General features: G+C 34.7%; 2 protein-coding genes across 2 annotated transcripts in view; one reads left to right on the top strand and one right to left on the bottom strand.

Annotated features, from left to right (window-relative positions):
* LOC137406644 (UDP-glucose:glycoprotein glucosyltransferase 1-like) overlaps positions 1-23738 on the bottom strand; it is a 68858-nt gene extending 45120 nt beyond the window's left edge. The window contains exons 1-6 of the mRNA XM_068093248.1: positions 23722-23738; positions 18638-18774; positions 17985-18058; positions 16029-16162; positions 13863-14129; positions 9777-9869 (exon numbers count right to left, since the gene is read on the bottom strand). Of these exons, the coding sequence (XP_067949349.1) occupies positions 9777-9869; positions 13863-14129; positions 16029-16162; positions 17985-18058; positions 18638-18756 (687 nt within the window). The 5' untranslated portion in view covers positions 18757-18774; positions 23722-23738. The remainder of the gene's footprint in view (positions 1-9776; positions 9870-13862; positions 14130-16028; positions 16163-17984; positions 18059-18637; positions 18775-23721) is intronic.
* On the top strand, positions 2073-5616 carry LOC137406645 (putative defense protein 3). Its single transcript, XM_068093249.1, has 6 exons — positions 2073-2323; positions 2960-3096; positions 3574-3668; positions 3995-4266; positions 4365-4523; positions 5106-5616. Exons 1-6 carry the CDS (start codon positions 2113-2115, stop codon positions 5168-5170), a joined length of 939 nt encoding a protein of 312 aa, XP_067949350.1. The 5' UTR covers positions 2073-2112; the 3' UTR covers positions 5171-5616.
* Positions 23739-23798: the final 60 nt, after the last annotated feature.

The raw sequence follows: 23798 nt of genomic DNA, 5'->3' as shown, positions 1-23798 counted from the left end.
TGTTATATGTTAAATAAAAATAAATTATACTTATTTATACTAAATTATAATTGTATAAAAATAAAATAGACTTTTTTATTACCTTATTTATTAAATAATTTTTTATTGTAATCATAGCACAACAGATTATATTTAGCCATTACTTGCTAATTATTTCACATTTACATTTAAACCCATTTACAGTTTTATTTTTCTTCCTAATTTATTTCAACAACAAACTTCTTTCATGATATGAAATTTAAAAGTTGTAGTTGTTTGAAAAAGCTTGAAAATTTTCACGGGTGCTTTCTCTTTTCTCTTAATCCATTTGAAGTGCTTAAAAATATTTTCTCATGATATAAAGTTTAAAAAGTTAGAATGGTAAATGTTGTATACGGTATGTTATATAAAAATAAATTTTCTGTCCAAAGACTTTTTTATTACTCGGGCAACGCCGATAGTACAGTTCATAATTGATGGCGGTCGATTAGCTTACCATAACACCAATGTAATACAACTCCAGTATGACTATCTATCTTATCTATGAGTAACTGATTGCATTAACTCACTTACGTAACACTATCTATTCAGTGCCTTTGCAAGTCATGTAGGTATGGAATTGCTTTAAATAATAAGCATATATTAGACTATTAGAGTAATAAACTATAATCATCATTTCTTTAATATGAGCATTAATTGCTATCTTAATTGCGGAAATTCATGATCCTTGTTTAACCATTCTCATGGCTGATGTTATTGATCTAGTCAATCACTACGATTGACTAGCACAATAAAGGGGCGTGGCCTAAACGCTCCTTGTTGGCACCGGAAACGCTCGGGTTGTTATCACTCTAGGGGAAGATAACTCTATTGTCAGTACACTCTAATCTGATTTTTACACGCAAATAAAAGGTCCGGTAGTACAGTTATCTCCAGTTGGTAAATTTTCGGTATTTTCAGTATAAACAACGTGCAAGAATGAGCTCTCTCGAGCCACCAAGAAACAGCCAGTGAAGAAATCAACCACAAAGTCATTTTTGGCTATTCATTAAATTGTAGGCTTTCAGTTCTTTAAAAATAAATTCATATTGGAATGTGCTGTTAGCAAATTGTAGGTACAAATATTTACAAACACATTCAATAATTAATCGATTGTTCAACGCAATGAACTGAACTTTTCTTTATTGTTTTGTGTTATTTCTGTATACTTCTTCAGATCATACAAATATAAAAAACATTCTATATATATGTGAAGCAATGCCAAAACGGGGAAAAAAACAAAAAAGAGAGGATAACTCCTTTAAAGATTCACTACGTGCTTATAAGTAGTTTTAAATTTAAATGGTGTAAGTTATGTGGCCTACATGAAAAGCAGTCTTTTTAATAACACCCACAATTTAGTTGTTTTTAATTGACTGCATTATCATCATTTTAGAACATGATTAGTTGATAAGCTATGGGCCAAGGTTAAAATCTTTTCAAGCAGATTGTCTAAAGTTGACATATTCATATTATATAAGCAGTCTGCATGAATAAATTTTGCTACCCTAAGCAATCAAATTTCAAGTCTCGCATGACTAAAATTAAACAGTATCACTATTAACGGTTTTGGTGAACTCACAACTAGTTTTATCATTGCATATCGCTATTGATTAGTTGCAGTTAATAAATAAAGCAGATCTGCACTACATTGTCAATCACTGTCTGACTGTCATTTGTGATGTCCCATTAGTCACCATTTTATGTGTGGATTAATGTCATTGACATTGGATGTCATGAAATTTTGTTGTTATTCATCAACTATATCCAGTTTTACGAGTAAGAACATCCTCTGACAAATACGCAGCAGCATAGGGCAGCATTAGATAACCACTATTGTGACTATGAATGCGGTATGTTTACCCGCACAAGCAGCTCACATGATGGTTCAAACAAAGATAGTTTCACATTTAACCATGATACGTTACTATCCAGCAATTGATGAATGGGAGTGTCTATAAGGCGCTTATCACCATAGAAACAGGATGCTCAAGCGCAATTGGACCAATGCTGAAGATGCCAGGCAGGTTGTGTAAGGCACAGGAGATAGCGGCTCTAAGAACATTCTCTCGCTGAAGATTAAGAAAAGAAGACATGACAATGTTGAGGGTGCTTGTAACAATTTGCATCGTCTTTCTACCTCTTGCTGAATCCTACAACTATGGGGCACCGTCGTCAACGTGTGACACTCTACTGCCAGGGCATGGAGTCACAGCCCAGAACCAACTCCCAACTCCGATAGACTCACCATTTTTCATCACAGTAGATGGACCAACAGTCGTTAGCAACAATGAGCCAGTAACAAGTAAGCAAAACTCCTAAACACACGTACCAGATGCGCTAAATAACTGTTCTGACCTGCTTTTTACAACCAAAACAAATGTGAGACAACATTTTCTTGGCATTAGCCTCCATCAACTAAATGATGCTTTTCGTGACATGCCAAAAATAAGAAGTCAGAAATCAGGAATTATTGCGTGAGTTGAACAAAAGTGTTTTAAAAGTTGGTAATTTAATAGTATTGTGGAGAAGTCCGGATAGTGAATTGTAGGAAATAAATAGGAAGTATTTATTCTCCTCACAGATGTTTATTAAAGGAGTGTTTCATGTCAGGCTAGCAATGCTTCACACAACAGAGTATAAAGAAAGCAAAAACACATTTAATTTTATGTCTGTAATAATGCCAAATGCAAGCTAAAACTTTTATTATGACATTAGCTCAGATAGAAATTTTCATGAAACATTGTTCATGACTGGGATAATTGGAATGATTTTATTAGAAAGGCTGCATGCAGAAGTCTACAACCTTAAAAACCAAAAGTATTGTTGTTATTTCGAGGCTTCAGATCCTCAGGATGCAGTAAGCAACAACATAATAATTAAACTCCCATTACAGATCAAGGATTGTGTAACATGACATTTTTATTTATTTTGTTAACAGTAACTTTAGAAGGAAGCGGTAGGTCGTTTGAAGGCTTCATCATTGTCGGCGAATATGTTGGAGCAGACAACGTGCGCTATCGCATGGGCACATGGAATTCAACCAATTCACTAGTGAAGGTTACGTGCGACGATGGGGTAAGGATTATCATTTTAATTTTTGTTTCTACTGGCAGTAAGCCTGGCATTGACCGAGATTTCTTTTTACAATCGGATAGCCTGCAGTGTAAGAGGCTGGGTCATAGGAACCCTCAGATCAAGTTTTGAAACCACATATTTTTGTGACCTGGCAGTAGGTACGGAGAATATGCGTGTGAATTTTGGAAGAAATTAGTCAAAAATGTAGAAATGCAGAGTTTACGCAGACTAACAGACACATACATGATGACAAAGCGAGATTTAGTAATAGATTTAATGAAAAATCATGTTAAGGTGCACCAATGGCATTCAATATCATTATTAAACAAAACGCTAAACAAAAAACAAGTAGCTTTGCCTCTAAACGGCTAAACATTTTTGAATTTTTGATCTAGCAGATGAAGAGCATTGTTTTTTCTAGCTAAAGATACCCCATTCTCACAAGTCTATTAAAGTTCCACAATTCTTTTTATTTAGGGCGGAATGACGCACACAAGCAATGCCCAGAAATCTACCGTCGAGTTGCTATGGTGGGCTCCTGCAGAGCCATTCACCGGAGAAGTTTCTTTCTGGTCAGTATTTGTTGGTGTACTAATTTCCTTTAAATTTTGTGTAGGTGCCTACATAATCGTATGCATATTTTTGATGATCAATGTAATTCACACAAAATGCTCACCATGAAAAAATATGGTTTAAAAATTTATAGTCAAGACTTGAACTTGAAATACATGTAGAGGTCTAGACAATTAAGCTATTGGAATCATTGCATGTACCATGACACCTTTCACACAAAAAAGTTTATAAAGAGCTGAAACGAAAAATCTGAAGCCAACGTAATCATTATATCACACCACTTTTTCTAACAAGTGTTTTCATCATTTTTTCTTCTTGTATTTAGGGGCAGTTTTGTTGAGACTTACAACACGTATTGGACAGTACTGAGTGGGTCCGTAACAGTGACAGTACTTCCTCCCACCACCACAATTACAACAACGGTTGGTCAAACAACGGTTGGTCAAACAACGGTTGGTCAAACAACGGTTGGTCAAACAACGGTTGGTCAAACAACGGTTGGTCAAACAACGGATAGTCAAACAACGACCAGTCAACAAAGTCCTCAATTAGCCGACTTGATACCAGGGTTTTTTAACAACCAAACTTCCCGACCAGGTACTGTGGTTTTTCTATTTTACTGCTTGTTGCAATACAGCGAAATAAAAATTTCCTGTGGTAGATATATTCTTTTATCGTTTGGGATATTTTTCTAGAAGTTACAACATCCACCAATTCAACAGGAACACGAACAGAAACGTCAATGACTGTAACGCCATCCAAGTCAGCCTCTACAACTACAGGTGACGTAAAAGACCATCCATTTGTAAAGAGCAAAACAAAAGTTGGGCGCAGCCAATCTAACGATGACAACGGTATGTTCAGGTCATATGAGACATTTTCAATTAGGTCTTTCAGAACTGAGAACGCTGAATGAATCGTGCATGTGCTAAATAATTTGAAGCGTGCCTTAAATAGATATTCAAAGTCATATACCAAGAGGATATCATTGACATATGACACTCGTGTTCAGTGCTTCTGACAGGTGTGGAACGCTTCTTGTCATACTTCCAGCGGTAAACCGCACAATACCTCATTTGCATTACGATCCTTTTTCCATGCATAATTCTCAATAATTTTACGTATGCATTGAGCATGTCAAACTGAAATCGGAAATAGTATGTTTCTTAAGAGCCTAGGGATGCATCGAAATAAGCGGAGATATGATCAAAGTGATTTTAAGTGTTGGCAAGATAACCTGTAATAAAAGTGAGCTCACCAACTGTGACTCAGAATGTCCATGAATATACTTTCATCTTATTTGCGTGTTGAAATATTATGTCATGTTTCCATCATTTTCTGAAGGGTCTTGCCTTTATTTCAAATCAATTAATACTATGTGGTCTAATAGTACTTGTATCCACATATCCTATTGAGTCATGTTATCTCTTTTACAGGGTGCAGCACCTTGGCAGTCTCCCTGACCTTCTGTATCACTACATGCTTACTACAATTTCTGTAATAATGAAACCCTGGCAAGCAACTATTTCCAGTGCCCATGGGGAGTGAAAATATTGACTCTACGAATATAGAAATTGCTAATATTGCTGCGAGATACATTTATCAGATTTGCATGACATTCTTAATTTTATATATTATACGCCTATGAACTTTTTATGCAGACTGATTATACATTGCATTCTTCTTCGTTGTGTTTGAAGGGTTTAGCCACACCCAGGCGTACCTTAAAATATTTAGTATTAAAATACCATGTGGTGAGGACTTATAGACATCAATGACAGCTTTTGATGAATATAGTTTCATCATTATTTATCACCCAGATTGGTTAATGACAGTCTGTCACTTCTACTTGAACACTTTCTTATATAGCATGTTACAACTTTTAGTAATTCTATTTAAGCATAGAAACAGTAAATGGTAGGAAATATAGTCAAAACCAAAATCTTAGATGACATTTATTTTAAAAAAGATTAAAAGAATATGGCACAATTTGAATGATTTTTAGAACAGCGTGGTCTGTAACGGGACTACAGCAAATATATAAAAGCCTGAATAGAGTGAGTGAGAGATTACATCTATGTAATCAAACCAATATTCCACCTATACGCTTAAAAACTTGGCAATGATGGATTGATGATAGCGCATGATAAACATATCCAAACTAAAAGGAGCGATATCTTCTCAAGAATCAAATGCAAAGGAAGCCAGATCTTTAACAAGATATCCCTGATAGACTTCTCACTCGTAACGAAAATACCAACTCAGCAGTGCTGGAGAATATTAATAAGCGGTGTTCCAAAAACAGATTTTGAAGTCAGCTAGAGGAAAAGATCCAGTAAGGCTTCTTAAAAGTAAACCGCATCGACAGTTGAAAGGAGCAAAAGATATAGAAATAGAAAGATGCCAAAATAAGTGTTCAAATTTTTATTCTATAACTCATCTGTGCTCGAGTCATCACTTGATGGTATTGGTTGAATTGGTGAGAAATAATAACACCCACCAAATAGTATGATACGACAGCGCGTGACTTTCTCAAAGTCAGTTCACTCAGATAGTTCTCAACGCCAGACAACCAGCTCAACACTACTGCAACTTTTGCCACGCTGACGAGATTTCACCGTGACAAACAAGGGAAGTTCTCCTATACCACAAAACCTATTATGAAGGGATTATATGTGAAGGGAGCCGTCGTTTATTGCGCCAGGGTAAAGGAGCCGTCACTTCGCAAAGCAAGGGAAGAAAGATGGGCCACAAAAAGAAATCTATTCATCATTACTTGTATCTCAGCGCTAACTGACTGCAAATTAATGACAAGATATCCTCAATTTCCACAACTGCCAACAGCTCTCGTAACACTGATTCATATTTTAACAAAATAGGATTCAATCAAGCGTAATAAACATCACAACGCTATTTTATTACAAGACTCAAAATCGCTAAAGAAAACTTTTTATACAATTCTAACATAACGACAAACATTCCACGCAGAAGAAATTGTGTGAGCCTTGGCCTTGACATCAGAGGTCAAAATATTCAGCGATAGAGAGTGCCAAACAATATATTATGCATATTCTGATGTCCGACTCCATAAAACTCAGTCATGCCACTCGCCGTCATCGATGATTGAGTGTTAATAAATGCTGAGTCAGAGTTAATCCACATGTCCCCCTAATCCACACGCACTACATCTGTTGCAACTCCTGAAACGCGCAGCTATGACAACTCATCTCCGCTATGAGGGTCTTACCAAAGTCGCGGAAAAATAGGGATGAGAATAAAGGCAGAAGATGAACTAATAATAGCAGCTAGCCTGATTTCAGAAATCCGTTAACTTTTTTAGCCAATCTGTGCAGTTTGATTAGTACGAAATTACAATCAAGTGAGAATAGTGAAAATGAAGAGCAGCGCTAGATGTTCATTATGATAACCATCTGTTTCTCAATGATTTGCACCACTGCTCGCCGAAAACATGACAAAACGCTATAAAATATGCCACGAGGAAATTACTTGTGAGTAATGCGAAGGTGCCTGCGCCATAATAAATTCTACCAAATGCTTAAAGATGAACTTTGAACTTGCCCTAAACTCTAGTAGATTTTATCAAAAAGTCTATTTTAATAGGTGTAAATATAACTCAACTCATAAAATAAAAATATTTTCATATTTTAATAATATAAAATTTATTGTCTTTTTTCTATCATTTGCGAATGTTTTTTATGTGTGAGGAGACTGCCAGGGTGTTTCAAGATTAAAATTGACAAAACTTGATTGCGGTTAAATGCTTAGAGGAAAAATGGATGTGAAGTGATATCATTAGTTGCTATCGTTGATAACGGCTGTTGCATTCAAATTACAGCGTTTTTATCAGTCTCTTTTCGTAACTGCAGAAGTCATAATCGCACTCTCGCTTGACTTGATTGACTCGCATTTTAATTGCGATCAAGCTTTATTAATTTAAATCTTAAACCATCCTGACAGTCGGAACATCTTAAACATAAAAAATAATCGCAAATAATAGAAAAATATTGTTACTTTCTAATAAAGTCTACTAAGATTTTGTGCCAGTTCATCTTTAAACTGCCGATGTCATGATCTTTTAAATGCTACTTCATACTGCAAAGTTGACTCGTTAAAGATTAGTTTCATGTATCTAAACCCTCGTGTGTTGGAGCAAGTATTCTGTTTAATCGTGTGTTGGAGCAAGTATTCTCATAATACACTGTAATCTATTTAATTCGTTCTATGACAACTACATCAAGTTATTGCAAAAAGCACAACAACAAATGCATTATATACAACTATATAAAACTATTCCAAAACTTAACGAAAAACATAAATTATAGGTTCAAATCAAATCAATTAAGTGATAATCAGTGAAAAGAGGTTTTGTTTTGTTAATTTATCTACAATTATGTGAATGGAAGTATGTAGGTTTAGTGTTACAGTATGTGATACAGATACACAGCACACCTTATTCAAGTTGAGTCAAGATATAGTTCATATTAACCTAATTAATACATGTTTAATTATTTTGAAGTTTTTGTTTCGATTTGTACCAGCTTTTTACTTTTACTTACTAAGCCATCTTGTTTTGAGAAGCTTCGGATGTCGTATGTTGAAAATTAATTCATATGTTGAGGCAAATACTTGCTCGCGTGTCAAAAAATTCTACATAAAACTCTAGGCCAGCAAGAATAAAAACACAGAGAAGCGCCTACTCAAAGGCGTGTAAGAAGAAACGGCGATTTTTTGACAAGCTTGCTTCGAGTTTTAAATATCTGCAACCGGAAACAACAAAATAGTATTCTAATGGTAGTATATTATCACTTCCAGACAGAGTAAAAACGAATGAATATACTGATAGGCCAAACACTTAGTTGTAACCAAGAGGTGAAGTATTCAGACAATGTTTTCTGCTAATTTGCCTCCAACTTTCACATTGTTTCATTCAAACTCTAGTCTTAGCAACGAAAACTCAGTTATATGATAAGTGAAACCCAAGAATGTGCCAGAGATCACAATTATGCATACAGATCAGGCACTTTGACTGAGAGTATGCCTTTATAAGCATGTTTCTCTTGCTGACTGAACACTTGGCACCGACGATTAATCATGTTAGAAGAGTGAAAAATTGAGAAAATAATAAGTACATCGACGATAACGAAATGCTGACTTGCGAAATGCTGCTTTAGGAATCTGTGTTTATAATATTACTAGTCATATTTGTTGGGCTTGATGCGCAATGTACTTGGGCCCTTGATGCGCGATGTACTTGGGCACTTGATGCGCGATGTACTTGGGCACTTGATGCGCGATGTACTTGTGCACTGTATCCAGTGACTCGTTATAAGTCAATGTTTATGTGTTTATGTCAATGTTTTACTCACATCCTGCAGGTGCTGGATGTGAGTTTACAGAGCTCACTTTCTCAAACAAATTCCCTGAAGAATTAAACATGGAGCAACTTCAAGTAAAAGCAACGTTTCTGCACCACAACTTGAAATAGACTGTCCATCAATCATGAGATTCAGTCTTCAAATACATCTTTTTAGGAGTTGTTTTTTCTTTAAAGACATAATCCTTACGGTCAGAAAAAATCGTATCTAACCGAATTCCAGGTCATTGTTGTGCCAAAACTCATTCACAAACAAACAAATCGCTAATTGCGTTTTTCATGTTTATTAACTTATTCCAGTTGTTTCTTATTATTAATTTACAATGTCACTCAATTATCTGGAGGCTATACTGTTTACACAATTTAGTAATTTAATCTAGAATTGACCTTTTTGGGTTTAATAAAAACTGATTTAAAATAGATTGCGCCGCAACGATCTAATATGAATAGCCCTGGTAAAGATCGCAAGACGCAGTTCTCTCGAATACAAACTGAATGTCGCTTGTACAAGTTCACATCTTGCGTGAAGGAGTGATATTCAAGGGTTGGCAACACAATGAATATGAGGTTTTATGACAATTCAACAGTAAAGAGCCTATGTTACAGTGAACGCTAAAGCTCAGTTACAACAAATAAAAACCGCTGTTTGCTATAAGACGCAAGAAACGAGTCTCGCATGTACCAAAATCCCACAACATGCGCGCAAACCAACCTGTTTGCTGTCATCTTGGGCTTTGTATTCCGTACTCTTAATAGCCAGCTCTACTCCATAACCCGAAAGACGAACTTTTTTTTGTTTCTTAACCTGTAACACAATTTATTCTTGCAACAAACTAACTTAACATTTTAGAGAGACTAGAATTTTACTTGAGATAATTTTCAAAAAAGGTAAGCTATATGTATATCTATCTATACATGTATATCTATACATGTATAGATATACATGTATATCTATACATGTATATCTATACATGTATATCTATACATGTATAGATATACATGTATATCTATACATGTATAGATATACATGTATATCTATACATGTACAGATATACATGTATATCTGTACATGTATATCTATACATGTATAGATATGCATGTATATCTATACATGTATAGATATACATGTATAGATATACATGTACAGATATACATGTATATCTATACATGTATATCTGTACATGTATATCTATACATGTATAGATATGCATGTATATCTATACATGTATAGATATACATGTACAGATATACATGTATAGATATACATGTATAGATATACATGTACAGATATACATGATATACATGTATATCTGTACATGTATATCTATACATGTACAAATATACATGATATACAAGTATATCTATACATGTATATCTATACATGTATATCTATACATGTAAAGATATACATGTATAGATATACATGTATATCTATACATGTATATCTATACATGTATAGATATACATGTATAGATATACATGTATATCTATACATGTATAGATATACATGTATAGATATACATGTATAGATATACATCTATATCTGTACATGTATATCTATACATGTATAGATATACATCTATATCTGTACATGTATATCTATACATGTATATCTATACATGTATAGATATACATGTACAGATATAGATGTATATCTATACATGTATATCTATACATGTATAGATATACATGTATATCTATACATGTATATCTATACATGTATAGATATACATGTATAGATATACATGCATATCTATACATGTATATCTGTACATGTATATCTATACATGTACAGATATACATGTATAGATATACATGTATAGATATAAATGTATATCTATACATGTATAGATATACATGTATAGATATACATGTATAGATATACATGTATATCTATACATGTATATCTATACATGTATAGATATACATGTATATCTGTACATGTATATCTATACATGTATAGATATACATCTATACATGTATATCTGTACATGTATATCTATACATGTACAGATATACATGTATATCTATACATGTATAGATATACATGTATATCTCTACATGTATAGATATACATGTAGAGATATACATGTATAGATATACATGTATATCTGTACATGTATAGATATACATGTATATCTATACATGTATAGATATACATGTATATCTATACATGTATAGATATACATGTATAGATATACATGTATAGATATACATGTATATCTATACATGTATAGATATACATGTATATCTATACATGTATAGATATACATGTATAGATATACATGTATATCTATACATGTATATCTATACATGTATAGATATACATGTATAGATATACATGTATATCTATACATGTATATCTATACATGTATAGATATACATGTATATCTATACATGTATAGATATACATGTATAGATATCTGGAATACTAATTTGCAGTACAGATATACATGCATATCTATACATGTATATCTGTACATGTATATCTATACATGTATATCTATACATGTAAAGATATACATGTATAGATATACATGTATATCTATACATGTATAGATATACATGTATAGATATACATGTATATCTATACATGTATATCTATACATGTATAGATATACATGTATATCTATACATGTATATCTATACATGTATAGATATGCATGTACAGATATACATGCATATCTATACATGTATATCTGTACATGTATATCTATACATGTATATCTATACATGTATAGATATACATGTATAGATATACATCTATATCTGTACATGTATATCTATACATGTATAGATATACATGTATAGATATACATGTATAGATATACATGTATATCTATACATGTATAGATATACATGTATAGATATACATCTATATCTGTACATGTATATCTATACATGTATAGATATACATGTATAGATATACATGTACAGATATAGATGTATATCTATACATGTATAGATATACATGTACAGATATAGATGTATATCTATACATGTATATCTATACATGTATATCTATACATGTATAGATATACATGTATATCTATACATGTATATCTATACATGTATAGATATACATGTATAGATATACATGTATATCTATACATGTACAGATATACATGTATATCTATACATGTATATCTGTACTGCAAATTAGTATTCCAGCTTGATTACCTTTACGTTATTTGTGGCAACTTCCACAGACTTGAAGACGCACTCTGCTAAAAGAAAATTTTGCTACCAATGATCCTATCGAGTGATATCTAATTTATTCACAACCTTTTGATGTGGCCAGAACTTTCTGAAAACCTTCACAATTATATGACTCATTTAAGAATAGTGTTTTAAAACTTCCTCCTCCAGGGCAGAATTATTTTCAAGTAAAATAACAGCTGTTTGGAGCCATAATTTTAATTCCCCTAACCTCACTGAATGCTTCTATCTTCCTCGAAGTCACAACATCATGATGGCATGAAAGAGTGCGATATAGCAATGAAGGTAGTCACCATAGCCATGGTTAAATAAATCATGAATTCTAATTAAGCAAACAGTTTGATGGAATCATCTGACATAACCGGTGATAGATGTCACGAAGCAAAGCGAAGAAGTGATATAAAAAACTGGGACAAGAAGGGATTAACGGGCTATTAAAAGCTTTTCAACCGATGAAGAAACTGCTCATGAGGGCAGATGAGGAATAAGACTGTCAGACGGTAGACGAGCCCAGCAGACGTAGCCTGGTCTAAACTTACTTATACAAATGTTGTAAACAGCTCATGATAGTACTTCATATAGACATATGTGATGCGATATAGGTATAACTTGAAGCATCAGTACTAGGTCCAGTCTATTAGAGTCGGTTTTAAATAATTTTGTCTAGCTCATATATCATTGGCTAACACTACGTTTCCATGGCGCGGATGAGGTGAATTTGGAGTAGTGCACACGTTGAGTGTTTCAAGTGTTATTGAAACACTCGTCCATTGCTATAAGAGGTTTATTGAACATTTGCATGTTGTTTGTTAGAAAATAGACTGATTTCTACGGGAAAGACCATCGCCGCATACTTGAAACTTAAATTGAAATACTGACTGCAATGGAGAAAATAATTAAAATGAAATAGCTTACGCGGCATTTTTTTGGGCATCATCCGCAAGTGCCGTTTCCATCGTACGCAAGCATGAAACATTTGGTAAAAATTTGCGAGTAGCAAAACCCACTTGACTAGTTGATGGCGCGAACTCGCGGATTAACAGCGTCATGGAGACATAGTGTAAGCCTGATAGCCACTGAGCGAACTTGGTGTCTTTTGAATGTTATTGGAAATGAAGAACAGGCCAGGATAAGGGTGTCGCACTAGACAGATATTTAAAAGGATCGCTAAAAATCACCTTAATTTGCTGATATAAAACCAGGGCATTTGTGATTGATGAATACCGCTGAACTAAAGAAAGCATCAGTTTGCTATATCCTTCGGTGTATCATTCAAGGCAACAGCGACCCTCACGATATATGGTGCATTTAGTCAGGCCTATACTACCATTGCTACAATAACTCTTGTTTGTCAATTTTAAATATGGGTTTCCGAGAAGAAATGGAATTCTACTCTCATAATAGAACAATAACTGTCCTTCACTTACCACATATCACCTTGTCAAGTAATTTTATGTCATTTGCCACTTTGTCCTCACCTATCTACAATGCTATTTCGCTCAGACCACACAAAAGATAACAGGTGAGAAAAGTGGGGCACAAGTGAAGGGGTATAAAAAGAATTACAAGAAGATTTTACCTTGACATAGTGGCGGAGTACGGTGTAAGAACCCGTGTCTATATTTAGGAAGGAGGTAAGTTCAGGGCTGCCCAACTCTCCATAGAGAATGACAGGCTGATCTTTGTTGGCACCGCAGTGCTGAACACACCGCTTCTCATCACCAGAGTGAAGTGGTCCGTTGACTTCACCGTGAAAGGAAACATCCTTCAGAGCTGAGCTAGAGCATACGGTTTTGTCCCCAACAACAGCAAATGCACTGCACGCCTGCCCCTCCTCCAATGCAGTCTGTATCGGTATAGATATTAGATACAAGTGACAAGGAGTGACTAGGAGGAACAAGTGAAAACGAGTGATGCTATACAAGTTAGCTCGTTATTCAACGGCAAGCGAAAGAATAAAGATATTTGAAATATGTGTGACTAAATTTATCAACTTGTAGCTCGAAGAACAATTAAAATCAATCAGAAATTACGGATGGATGGAGGATTCGGGAATACTGGGGCTACGAAGTCGCTTGTTAACACTTTGAAGCATACGACCAAAATAGTTTGGGAGGGACTTCCCCTCTGATCCCCTGCCAAAAACTCAGCTGCATAGTTTCGCCTACTTCCGGTTTAGGTTGGATTACAAAAACTTTCTCATTTTTTACTTCATCTTTTCTCGGTATAGTTCCCAGGTTTTAAGTCGATTGAACAACTAGTTCATAAAATATCACTCCATTACTCTATCACTCTAGTTGATTTCATAAGATATCACTCGATTACTCTATCACTATATCACTATATTACTATAATTGATTTCTGTTTTTATTGTATTCTACAAACTTGGAGCTTCAAATTGATAATCAGTTCAAAAGGAATAGCACTATTCTAAGTGTTTCACAGTCAATTGAAAGTTACTAATACTGTCTAGAATCTGGTCCTGCTTTTAAATACAAGATCAGGCTTCAAAGTTTTAACACAAATGCCGCAAAAAACACACAGCCCAGTTACAAACAATGTGAACAAGCACCAATTAAAAGTCATAAATGTGTGTCTAAGGTTTCTTGTAAAAGTATTGCAGATTTAGCATATCGGTGCTATTTCATCAAAATACCAACTCTAAGCATAACAGGAAAATGTGATGAGTCAGAGGGTCAAGCTTGTCAGCCAACTTAAGCGGCGCAATGCTTTTGCATCGGTGATTACTCAGAGGAAAGCTGTGAGAGTAAAATAAAAGCATCACTTGCCATTGCGCACAAGTTCAACTAAACTAAATGCTTGCGCAACCAAATATGCAATAGGACTCATGCAAACAGATCATAAGGTGTGGTGAGAAATGATCTTTGCTTTCGGGTGTGCGCTCTTCTTGTTTTCTCTCTGAGCTAACAAAACTATTTTCGCTTAAACCTACTACTTGACGATCTCCAAGGAGCTACCATAGTGGCTGCTCAGGCTACACAATCACAACAATACAAAGGCGAGGTGTAGCCAACTCTGTGTTATGGTGTGAAATATATGTAAATAAGGATTTCTGCATTACAACCATCAGTCATCAAAGAGTATAAAAAATTAAGCGTCTCCTTAAGAATCAACTTTGTAATTAAATAGCAGCGAAAAAAATATTATCTTTGACCTCTGCCCTGTCCAACATACTTATATATACAACAAACTATACACATGTCATAATACTTGAGATGATAAGATAGTAACATCATCTTACAAGAAACAACTGCCCAACTGTTGACAGTATGTAAGAAAGCCCTCCAACTTCTCAAATATTCACATTATAAGCGAATATAATATAGTTATATTATTTTATAATATATTTATGTTATATTCACAGCATATGTGACAACCGATAATGCTACTTTGTGAGGCCTCACAATTTTAGATATGAGTTTTCATATACAAGCCAAATGGCCAAACTCAAACAGTAAGTATTCATTTTAACGCGAGCTGATAGACGCGACCAAACCATTTCGAAAACCTAAACTATTCCAGTAACCATTCTATATGCAGAGGACAATCATTTACATTATACAGGGCGGGCGACCATTAATTTGCCATACGACATTAATTTGTTTCAGTGCTGGCATCGTAAGGCGAAAATCCGAATAACAGGGACATTGTCACCCGGGGGTGCACTATATATTGAATACAATGGGCAAGAGCAGGTAACTCCTACTTATAGATTTGTACTGACTTGCTGGTGCAGCTGCACTCTGGGGGAGTAGAGCCTCATAGACAGGGCGAACTCTAGAAGCTTTATACGTGATGGTGACAACAGACGTCGTGCCATTTTCAATGTATGGTAATGCCAGGATTCATCATTGTCCACTGAAATAATCAAATACCTGATGGTTAATATTGGTAAGTATGCTACCACTCATAAACCTACTAATGGGAAAATGAAACGTCAACATCTACCACAAAATGATGTGGTATGGGTCATCTTGGAAAGTTCAACTCTTTGCAACTCTTGCAACCCAGTAGCTATAATAGCTGAAATGGAAGCAATCCTGACAGAAAATTCATGTTTTAAAACAATAAATCTATAATAGTGAATCCACTAGCGGTGTGGTGTTAAATGTGGAGTTAAATGCGGTGTAAAATGTGGAGTTAAATGCGGTGTAAAATGTGGAGTTAAATGCGGTGTAAAATGTGGAGTTAAATGCGGTGTAAAATGTGGAGTTAAATGCGGTGTAAAATGTGGAGTTAAATGCGGTGTAAAATGTGGAGTTAAATGCGGTGTAAAATGTGGAGTTAAATGCGGTGTAAAATGTGGAGTTAAATGTGGTGTAAAATGTGGAGTTAAATGTGGTGTAAAATGTGGAGTTAAATGCGGTGTAAAATGTGGAGTTAAATGCGGTGTAAAATGTGGAGTTAAATGCGGTGTAAAATGTGGAGTTAAATGCGGTGTAAAATGTGGAGTTAAATGCGGCGTAAAATGTGGAGTTAAATGCGGTGTAAAATGTGGAGTTAAATGCGGTGTAAAATGTGGAGTTAAATGCGGTGTAAAATGTGGAGTTAAATGCGGTGTAAAATGTGGAGTTAAATGCGGTGTAAAATGTGGAGTTAAATGCGGTGTAAAATGTGGAGTTAAATGCGGTGTAAAATGTGGAGTTAAATGCGGCGTAAAATGTGGAGTTAAATGCGGTGTAAAATGTGGAGTTAAATGCGGTGTAAAATGTGGAGTTAAATGCGGCGTAAAATGTGGAGTTAAATGCGGTGTAAAATGTGGAGTTAAATGCGGTGTAAAATGTGGAGTTAAATGCGGTGTAAAATGTGGAGTTAAATGCGGTGTAAAATGTGGAGTTAAATGCGGTGTAAAATGTGGAGTTAAATGCGGTGTAAAATGTGGAGTTAAATGCGGTGTAAAATGTGGAGTTAAATGCGGTGTAAAATGTGGAGTTAAATGCGGCGTAAAATGTGGAGTTAAATGCGGTGTAAAATGTGGAGTTAAATGCGGTGTAAAATGTGGAGTTAAATGCGGTGTAAAATGTGGAGTTAAATGCGGTGTAAAATGTGGAGTTAAATGCGGTGTAAAATGTGGAGTTAAATGCGGTGTAAAATGTGGAGTTAAATGCGGTGTAAAATGTGGAGTTAAATGCGGTGTAAAATGTGGAGTTAAATGCGGTGTAAAATGTGGAGTTAAATGCGGTGTAAAATGTGGAGTTAAATGCGGTGTAAAATGTGGAGTTAAATGCGGTGTAAAATGTGGAGTTAAATGCGGTGTAAAATGGGGAGTTAAATGCGGTGTAAAATGTGGAGTTAAATGCGGCGTAAAATGTGGAGTTAAATGCGGTGTAAAATGTGGTGTAAAAGAGAATTAAACACCTATTCTAGAAGGAAATATAGTGAGATAAATTAGTGGATTGAAATAAATTTTATTTATCACTTGTAATAAATGCATATCGTTTACCGGCTTGTTAGAATATCTATATTCCAAAGTTTAAGGATATCAATAATTATCAAAAAGGCAACAAAACGTACATATCCATTTTTAAGATAAAACAGGTAACTCCATTTTAAGATAAAAATGGAATGTAAAAACCTCCCCGTTAGCAGACATCAAATACAACAAACTCCTTACAATTGAAAACAGTTATAACTAAAAGAATTACATTTGTATTATCTTATACAAACATCTAATACTTACAGTCTTTGGTCAATGAGTGGTCTTTGAACAAGTCCACAAACTCCATGAACAAACCTTCATCAGCCATAAACTCACTACAATATAGACGGAGACTCATAAACATAAATTATATATGTGAGTTCGAATCCAGCAAAATGCAATATTTTTTTTCTAACCCCAAACTATGACTTTGGATGCATGTCATATTATAGGATATATTCTACAATGAAATAAGGCTAAAAGAAGCTTGTTAGACACAGTCAGTATGTGAAAGGAGTTGCATTCCTCCTACTAGCGAGATTATCTACTCTTACAAAAACTATGGATGGTAGATTCAATGTAGCCAAATGGCAAAGGATAGAGAGCAATGCCGCAGCTATATCTTGTAATATCTCACTTAATAGTCTTTCAGTTTGTTTAGAAAGAACCTTCATCTAAAGTTGTTATGCCTAATAGTAATCAATCATACTTATAGGGTACTCGGGCTGTGACAAAGACGTTTGCGTAATTACTGCACAACAAACCACTTCATTCTTATCATTATGGAATGTATCAATTTCCTTTAGTAATAAGTGCATTTACACACCAAGAATATATTATTACCAAACAGTTAAAGCTATGAGAATGGTAGCGCCAAAACAATGAAACTTAACAATTCATAAGACTAGACCGACCTAGCTTCTAGTAGTAGGGGTGACGAGTTCCACTTAGCATCAAGGCTGATTCGAACAGGCTTCATTTTCCCATAGCATTGCGTTACAGACAGCAGAACCACAAAAGTCAGCCAGTACATGGTTTCTTCTTACCTTTTCTAAATGTTCAACAAATAACTTAAATATGATTATTAGGTTATGAATGTTTAAAATAAAACATTAAACAATATTTTGTTAGAACTCAGAAAGGAATATGAATGTAAAGATATTATCTAATAAATAGATAAAAAAATTAAAATATTAAACATATTATGTTATCTAGTATAGGCTAATAGTATGTAAAGAATCTAAAGATCAGTTGTTTTGAACAACATCAGTGACAAACTAAATGAGTGCTTTAAAAAGTATGTTTATCAGTAGGCATAAAACCTTTTCAATAAATGAGGACAAAAGAAATTCTTCAATACAAAGTATATTGCTCATAGCATTGTTTTGTAAACACAGCAATTTAGATGCTAGAGTGAATACAATATCGCACCAAACAATATAAGCAGTTGTGAAACAAACACTATATACATGATGTACATGATATAACAGTCTACACAGTCTTGAATGCCGTGAAAAACTGCATTGAAAACACTCAACATCATAATGGAGTTTAAAGAAATAAATATAATTTAAACGCTGTTATGGTAACCTATGGGAAGATATGCGAAAAGAAACCTTTCAGTCAGCAATGGTGATAAGTACCATGTCATGATGTGGTATAGTGAAACTATGATGATAGCTTCTTTTTAGGTGCGAAATCTTGGCCATAGCATACCATGTGATAAGTATTCAGGTGATAATGAGAATAATAAGGATGTTTCAAAAGAGGGAACGTCAAAAAAGAGCTTCAAAACATAGTCAATGCAAATAAATCTACACTCGGTACTTTCCTTCTGCACCTTGGACAAGCTATAAAAAACACTACTCTAAACCCAGTTTAGTGTTTCATTAACCGGCCAAAGACAAAAATGACACTTGAAAATAAAAGCAAAAAATACTCTCCTGTGGAAGAGATAAACTAAATGTTGAACAATAAATCCACATAACATACCGCAATAACACAAGGAAATCATTTATTTGCCAGGACAGGTCCATACTGGATACATCAAAAGAAAACCGTTGGTAACAATATTGTCTAGGTCAAAGCTTGGCACCGACCTTAACTAAGTCTTGAGTAGTGAATCCAACATGAGAGACTGACGTTGAACCAGCAGATTCAATGAAACATCAAAGCACTTTACTGACTACGAAAGCTGCTAGCACTTTAACAAACCAATGTACAATTATACCAGTAAATAACAATTACCAGGGTGCAGCCTCCAGTAGAAAGTTATTATTTGAACAGCTAACTAGCAAAAAGCAGGCTCAGCTTGAGGATTTGCAATGTTTGCAAAGGGCAGAATAATGGTCGTAGAAGGCAACATTACTCAACAACTGCTTTGCTATGGCAGTAACCGGTGCATTAGCCAATGACTACCTAAAGTTTGGTACAGACTGAATCGCAGTATAACGGCAGTAGCCACAACCTATATCGGTGATCCTTTGTGATAGCCTGATAGCATTGTTTGTCTACACTATGAAAAAATAATCTGTGTTTACATCAGCAAAAAGCTTGCGGTATACCGTTCTCATTATACGATGCGGTCGCTGAAATAATGCAACACTAGTCCTGCAGCAACTAGCATGAAGGAAAATATAAATCAAGCAATCTGTGGCAGCCAATCACCATCACAAAAGTAGCGCACATTGCACAGACTGTCTTGGATGCACGGCGAAATATTGGGAAAGTTTGACAGCTGCAATGTTTCCTGACATATCTGTGCTACCACGGTGATGCCATTGGTCTATGGTACACATAACTAAGAGTAAGCGCCGAGAGGACAACTCCAACATGCTGTGATAAAGTGTGTACCAGAAGCTTATCAAGTGAATCACAACACAAGTGGAGAACATGTGTAGGTATTCACACCCAGTTTTTTGTAGGATATACTAAAATCAGCTTTTGGTATCATATACATTAGAATACCAGGCAAAAACCAATGTATGTCTGCAAGCAATACTTGGAAATTTGATGTTTTACAGAAAGTGGGCAATCCATGAGGTAAAACAAACACTTTGGCTCCTTGAAGAAATAAGGTTTTTATATTTCTGGTATTACAAACAGGAACATATAGCAAAAAACTACACTAACAGAACTAGTCGTAAAATCATTCCAAAAGGGCAGCACTGACTTCACAAAAAACGACCTTAACTAATGTTATTCTAGTCAGAAAGTTTAATCCACAAAAGATGTATGACTAGAAGTCAAAAGTCTACTAACAGATGCACAAAAAATAGAAGAAAAGAAACGGCAAGCAATTGCTTTGGCAGGCTTGGTTGCTCAAAACTCACAACCTGCATACTGCGATATATTGTGACAAACTGACTGATTGTCAAACTGGACCAAAAAATACTGAATTTTGACTACAAATTGTAGTTTCCAAATCACATATCCCATGCTGACCAAAATTGAAATTCTCATGAGAGTTTCGATAAAGTTGGCTTGTGCATTTGTTTACTAATTTACGTGTACATATGCAACTAAACTTTCAAAATTATTAGGCTTGTTTCAGTATTGGGTGATGGCAAGGTAAGACAAAAATAAAATTTTGGAGTTGATAAAGACAGAGCATCATTTTAGTTACTTTACTTGACTAATTTGTGCATCAGTAACAAAATAATTAACCTCTTCAGTGTACAAGGCTGTGTCATTTAATAACTACTTGCTGTAAAATTATGAAATAGTTTATAATGTTCTCTTATCTTCTTACATTAATCAGGTTTCAACTTATATTGAAAACTGAGTGAAGAGACGCACCACCAAGTCAAAACTTTGCACTAATATAAACTAGACCAGTTGAAAATATACACAGGTAAACATTCTGATTCTTAATCTCATCTTTAAAACATATTTTGTTTTTTTATAAATTAAACTAACATGTTACCATTGTAAGAAAGTGGCCAAAATTTACATACATGTATGGTATCAAAAAGCATATAGTGTTCTTTTCAAGTTATCGCCGCTGTTTAGTCAACATGGTAGTAGGAATTTGTTCTCTTAGGTAGCAGCTACAATAGCAGAATAAGTCTAGTCTACTATATTATCTCATTCGCGCCCGGATGGGTGCATTATAGAGATGTCATTATGTACCAGTATTTTTCTTTTTTTTTTTCTTTTTTTCTACGAGACAAACAAATAAACGACTTGATTAAATCAATAAGACAATTAATTATGCAAGTTAAACAAGTCAATAAAGACAGAAAATAAGGGGTTTTTGGTCTATTACAAGACGATTGCTTCAAGAGAGCAATCGGATAACGGATGATTACAGAAAATATGCAAAAACAAAAACTATTTGATTAAGTCAACAAGACGAGCAAGGAAACTAGTTAATCTAGTCAAGAAACTCAAGCAAAATATTTATATATATTTGTTTGTTGCTTGCATTAATAACACGATTTAAGTAAAACGATACAAGCAAGCAAGCCAACAAGTCGACAAGGCAGGCATACAGACAGGACCTCTCAAGGATAAGTGTGATATTAGGTATTACAAGAGGGGCCTGCAACTGTAATTGCTGACAAGGCATTGGACCCAGAAGCACTCATTGTTAAGATGCGATTAAAATATCAATATTTGGCCACATCACATGAGATTGCCTTTCTGATCAATCCCTTTCGTGTTCGACTTGTTGTGTTAAAAAGTACGTGGTTTTTAATATCGATGGCTATATTATCACTAAGAATTCTATTAAGCATACTTATATCTATATCTGACCTACGGTCTTCTAAAGTAGGCCAGTTTAAAATGTTCATCTTCAGGGAAATTGGGTCTTTCCATTTAATTTTGTAAGCCCATCTGAAGGATTTTCTATTTATACTCTCTAACTTGCTAATATGCTTTGCTTGATGAGGAGACCATGCGCTAGAAGCATATTCTAGTATAGGTCTACATATAGATTTGTACGCCTGTGATCTTGTTTTACTAGATGCTCTGTTTAATGCTCTCATTAACATATATAAGGTAGAGGTAGCTTTTTTAGCTACGTACTGAACATGGTCATCATTATTTAGTTTTCTATCTATGTTAATGCCCAAGTACTTTATCGTTGATACTTGCTGTATGTCTTTCCCATTTAATGAATATACTGTGCTAATAGGATCAGTTCTTGATATAGACAAGTGTTCACATTTACCAACATTAAAATTCATCTGCCAGTCTTTTGACCATTTCTCCAGGTTTTTAAGATCTTCCTGAAGATGACATTGATCTTGTTTATTTTTGATTGTGTGATAAAGCAAAGAATCGTCAGCAAATAAACTGAGTTGGGCATGTTTGATCACGTGAGGCATATCATTAATGTATATAAGAAACAAAAGAGGTCCCAGTACTGAACCCTGAAGAACACCTGATGTTACAAGGTGTGGGTCAGATTCAACACAGATTCGACAGAATAAAGCACTGCATTCACTGCCTAGATAGCTCAATAACGTCTATTCCTTTTGTTACTGTGTATGCGGTTACACCTGTTCTTTTTACCCTCATCCCCTCTCTTGGCAGCGTATGTTATTAATCAAAAAACTAGGCCCACCCTTAAAAAGATTTAGCGCTAGAAGCATTGAGTAATACTTTTTGAGTATGCAGAAATGCGCTCCAAAGGTTACACCATCAGCGTTGGAAAGCTAGGATAGTAACTTCGGCTAAGGTACTATTATCTTGTTACCTGATCAACTGTATTGTAGGTACTGACAATGCTCAACAAATAGCTAAAGGCTAGACCAATAATGCTTAAACAAATGAACACTTTAGACGCTCTGTGGCAAAAGACAACAGCGTTTAGCTTTTAAATTAGCAAGAATGCGGTTGGAGTTAAAGTCGTGGCACAACACTATTACTAATTGTTTCAAGTTGATACCATACGTGACAAAACAAACAATAGTCAAATGTTTTATGGAAGTGTTTGCAACAAAAAAATCGGAAAGTAAATATACGTATGTCTCTTTTTAGAGGAACTTACTTGTCCTCCGGTGATTTGTCGATTGAGTGAAAGAAGAAAATAGTTCATTATCGTGATCGATGTTGTATTACGTGCTA

This window comes from Watersipora subatra, chromosome 10, assembly GCF_963576615.1.
Source record: "Watersipora subatra chromosome 10, tzWatSuba1.1, whole genome shotgun sequence".
Taxonomy (NCBI): domain Eukaryota; kingdom Metazoa; phylum Bryozoa; class Gymnolaemata; order Cheilostomatida; family Watersiporidae; genus Watersipora; species Watersipora subatra.
This window is presented reverse-complemented; position numbering and strand designations above follow the sequence as displayed.

What these genes read in the sequence shown, in the direction of transcription:
- LOC137406645 (XM_068093249.1), top strand. Translation starts at nt 2,113, where the DNA reads ATGACAATGTTGAGGGTGCTTGTAACAATTTGCATCGTCTTTCTACCT. An exon ending in CAACAATGAGCCAGTAACAA is followed by an intron (nt 2,324 to 2,959) that starts GTAAGCAAAACT and finishes TTTTGTTAACAG; the next exon opens with TAACTTTAGAAGGAAGCGGT. An exon ending in ACCGGAGAAGTTTCTTTCTG is followed by an intron (nt 3,669 to 3,994) that starts GTCAGTATTTGT and finishes TCTTGTATTTAG; the next exon opens with GGGCAGTTTTGTTGAGACTT.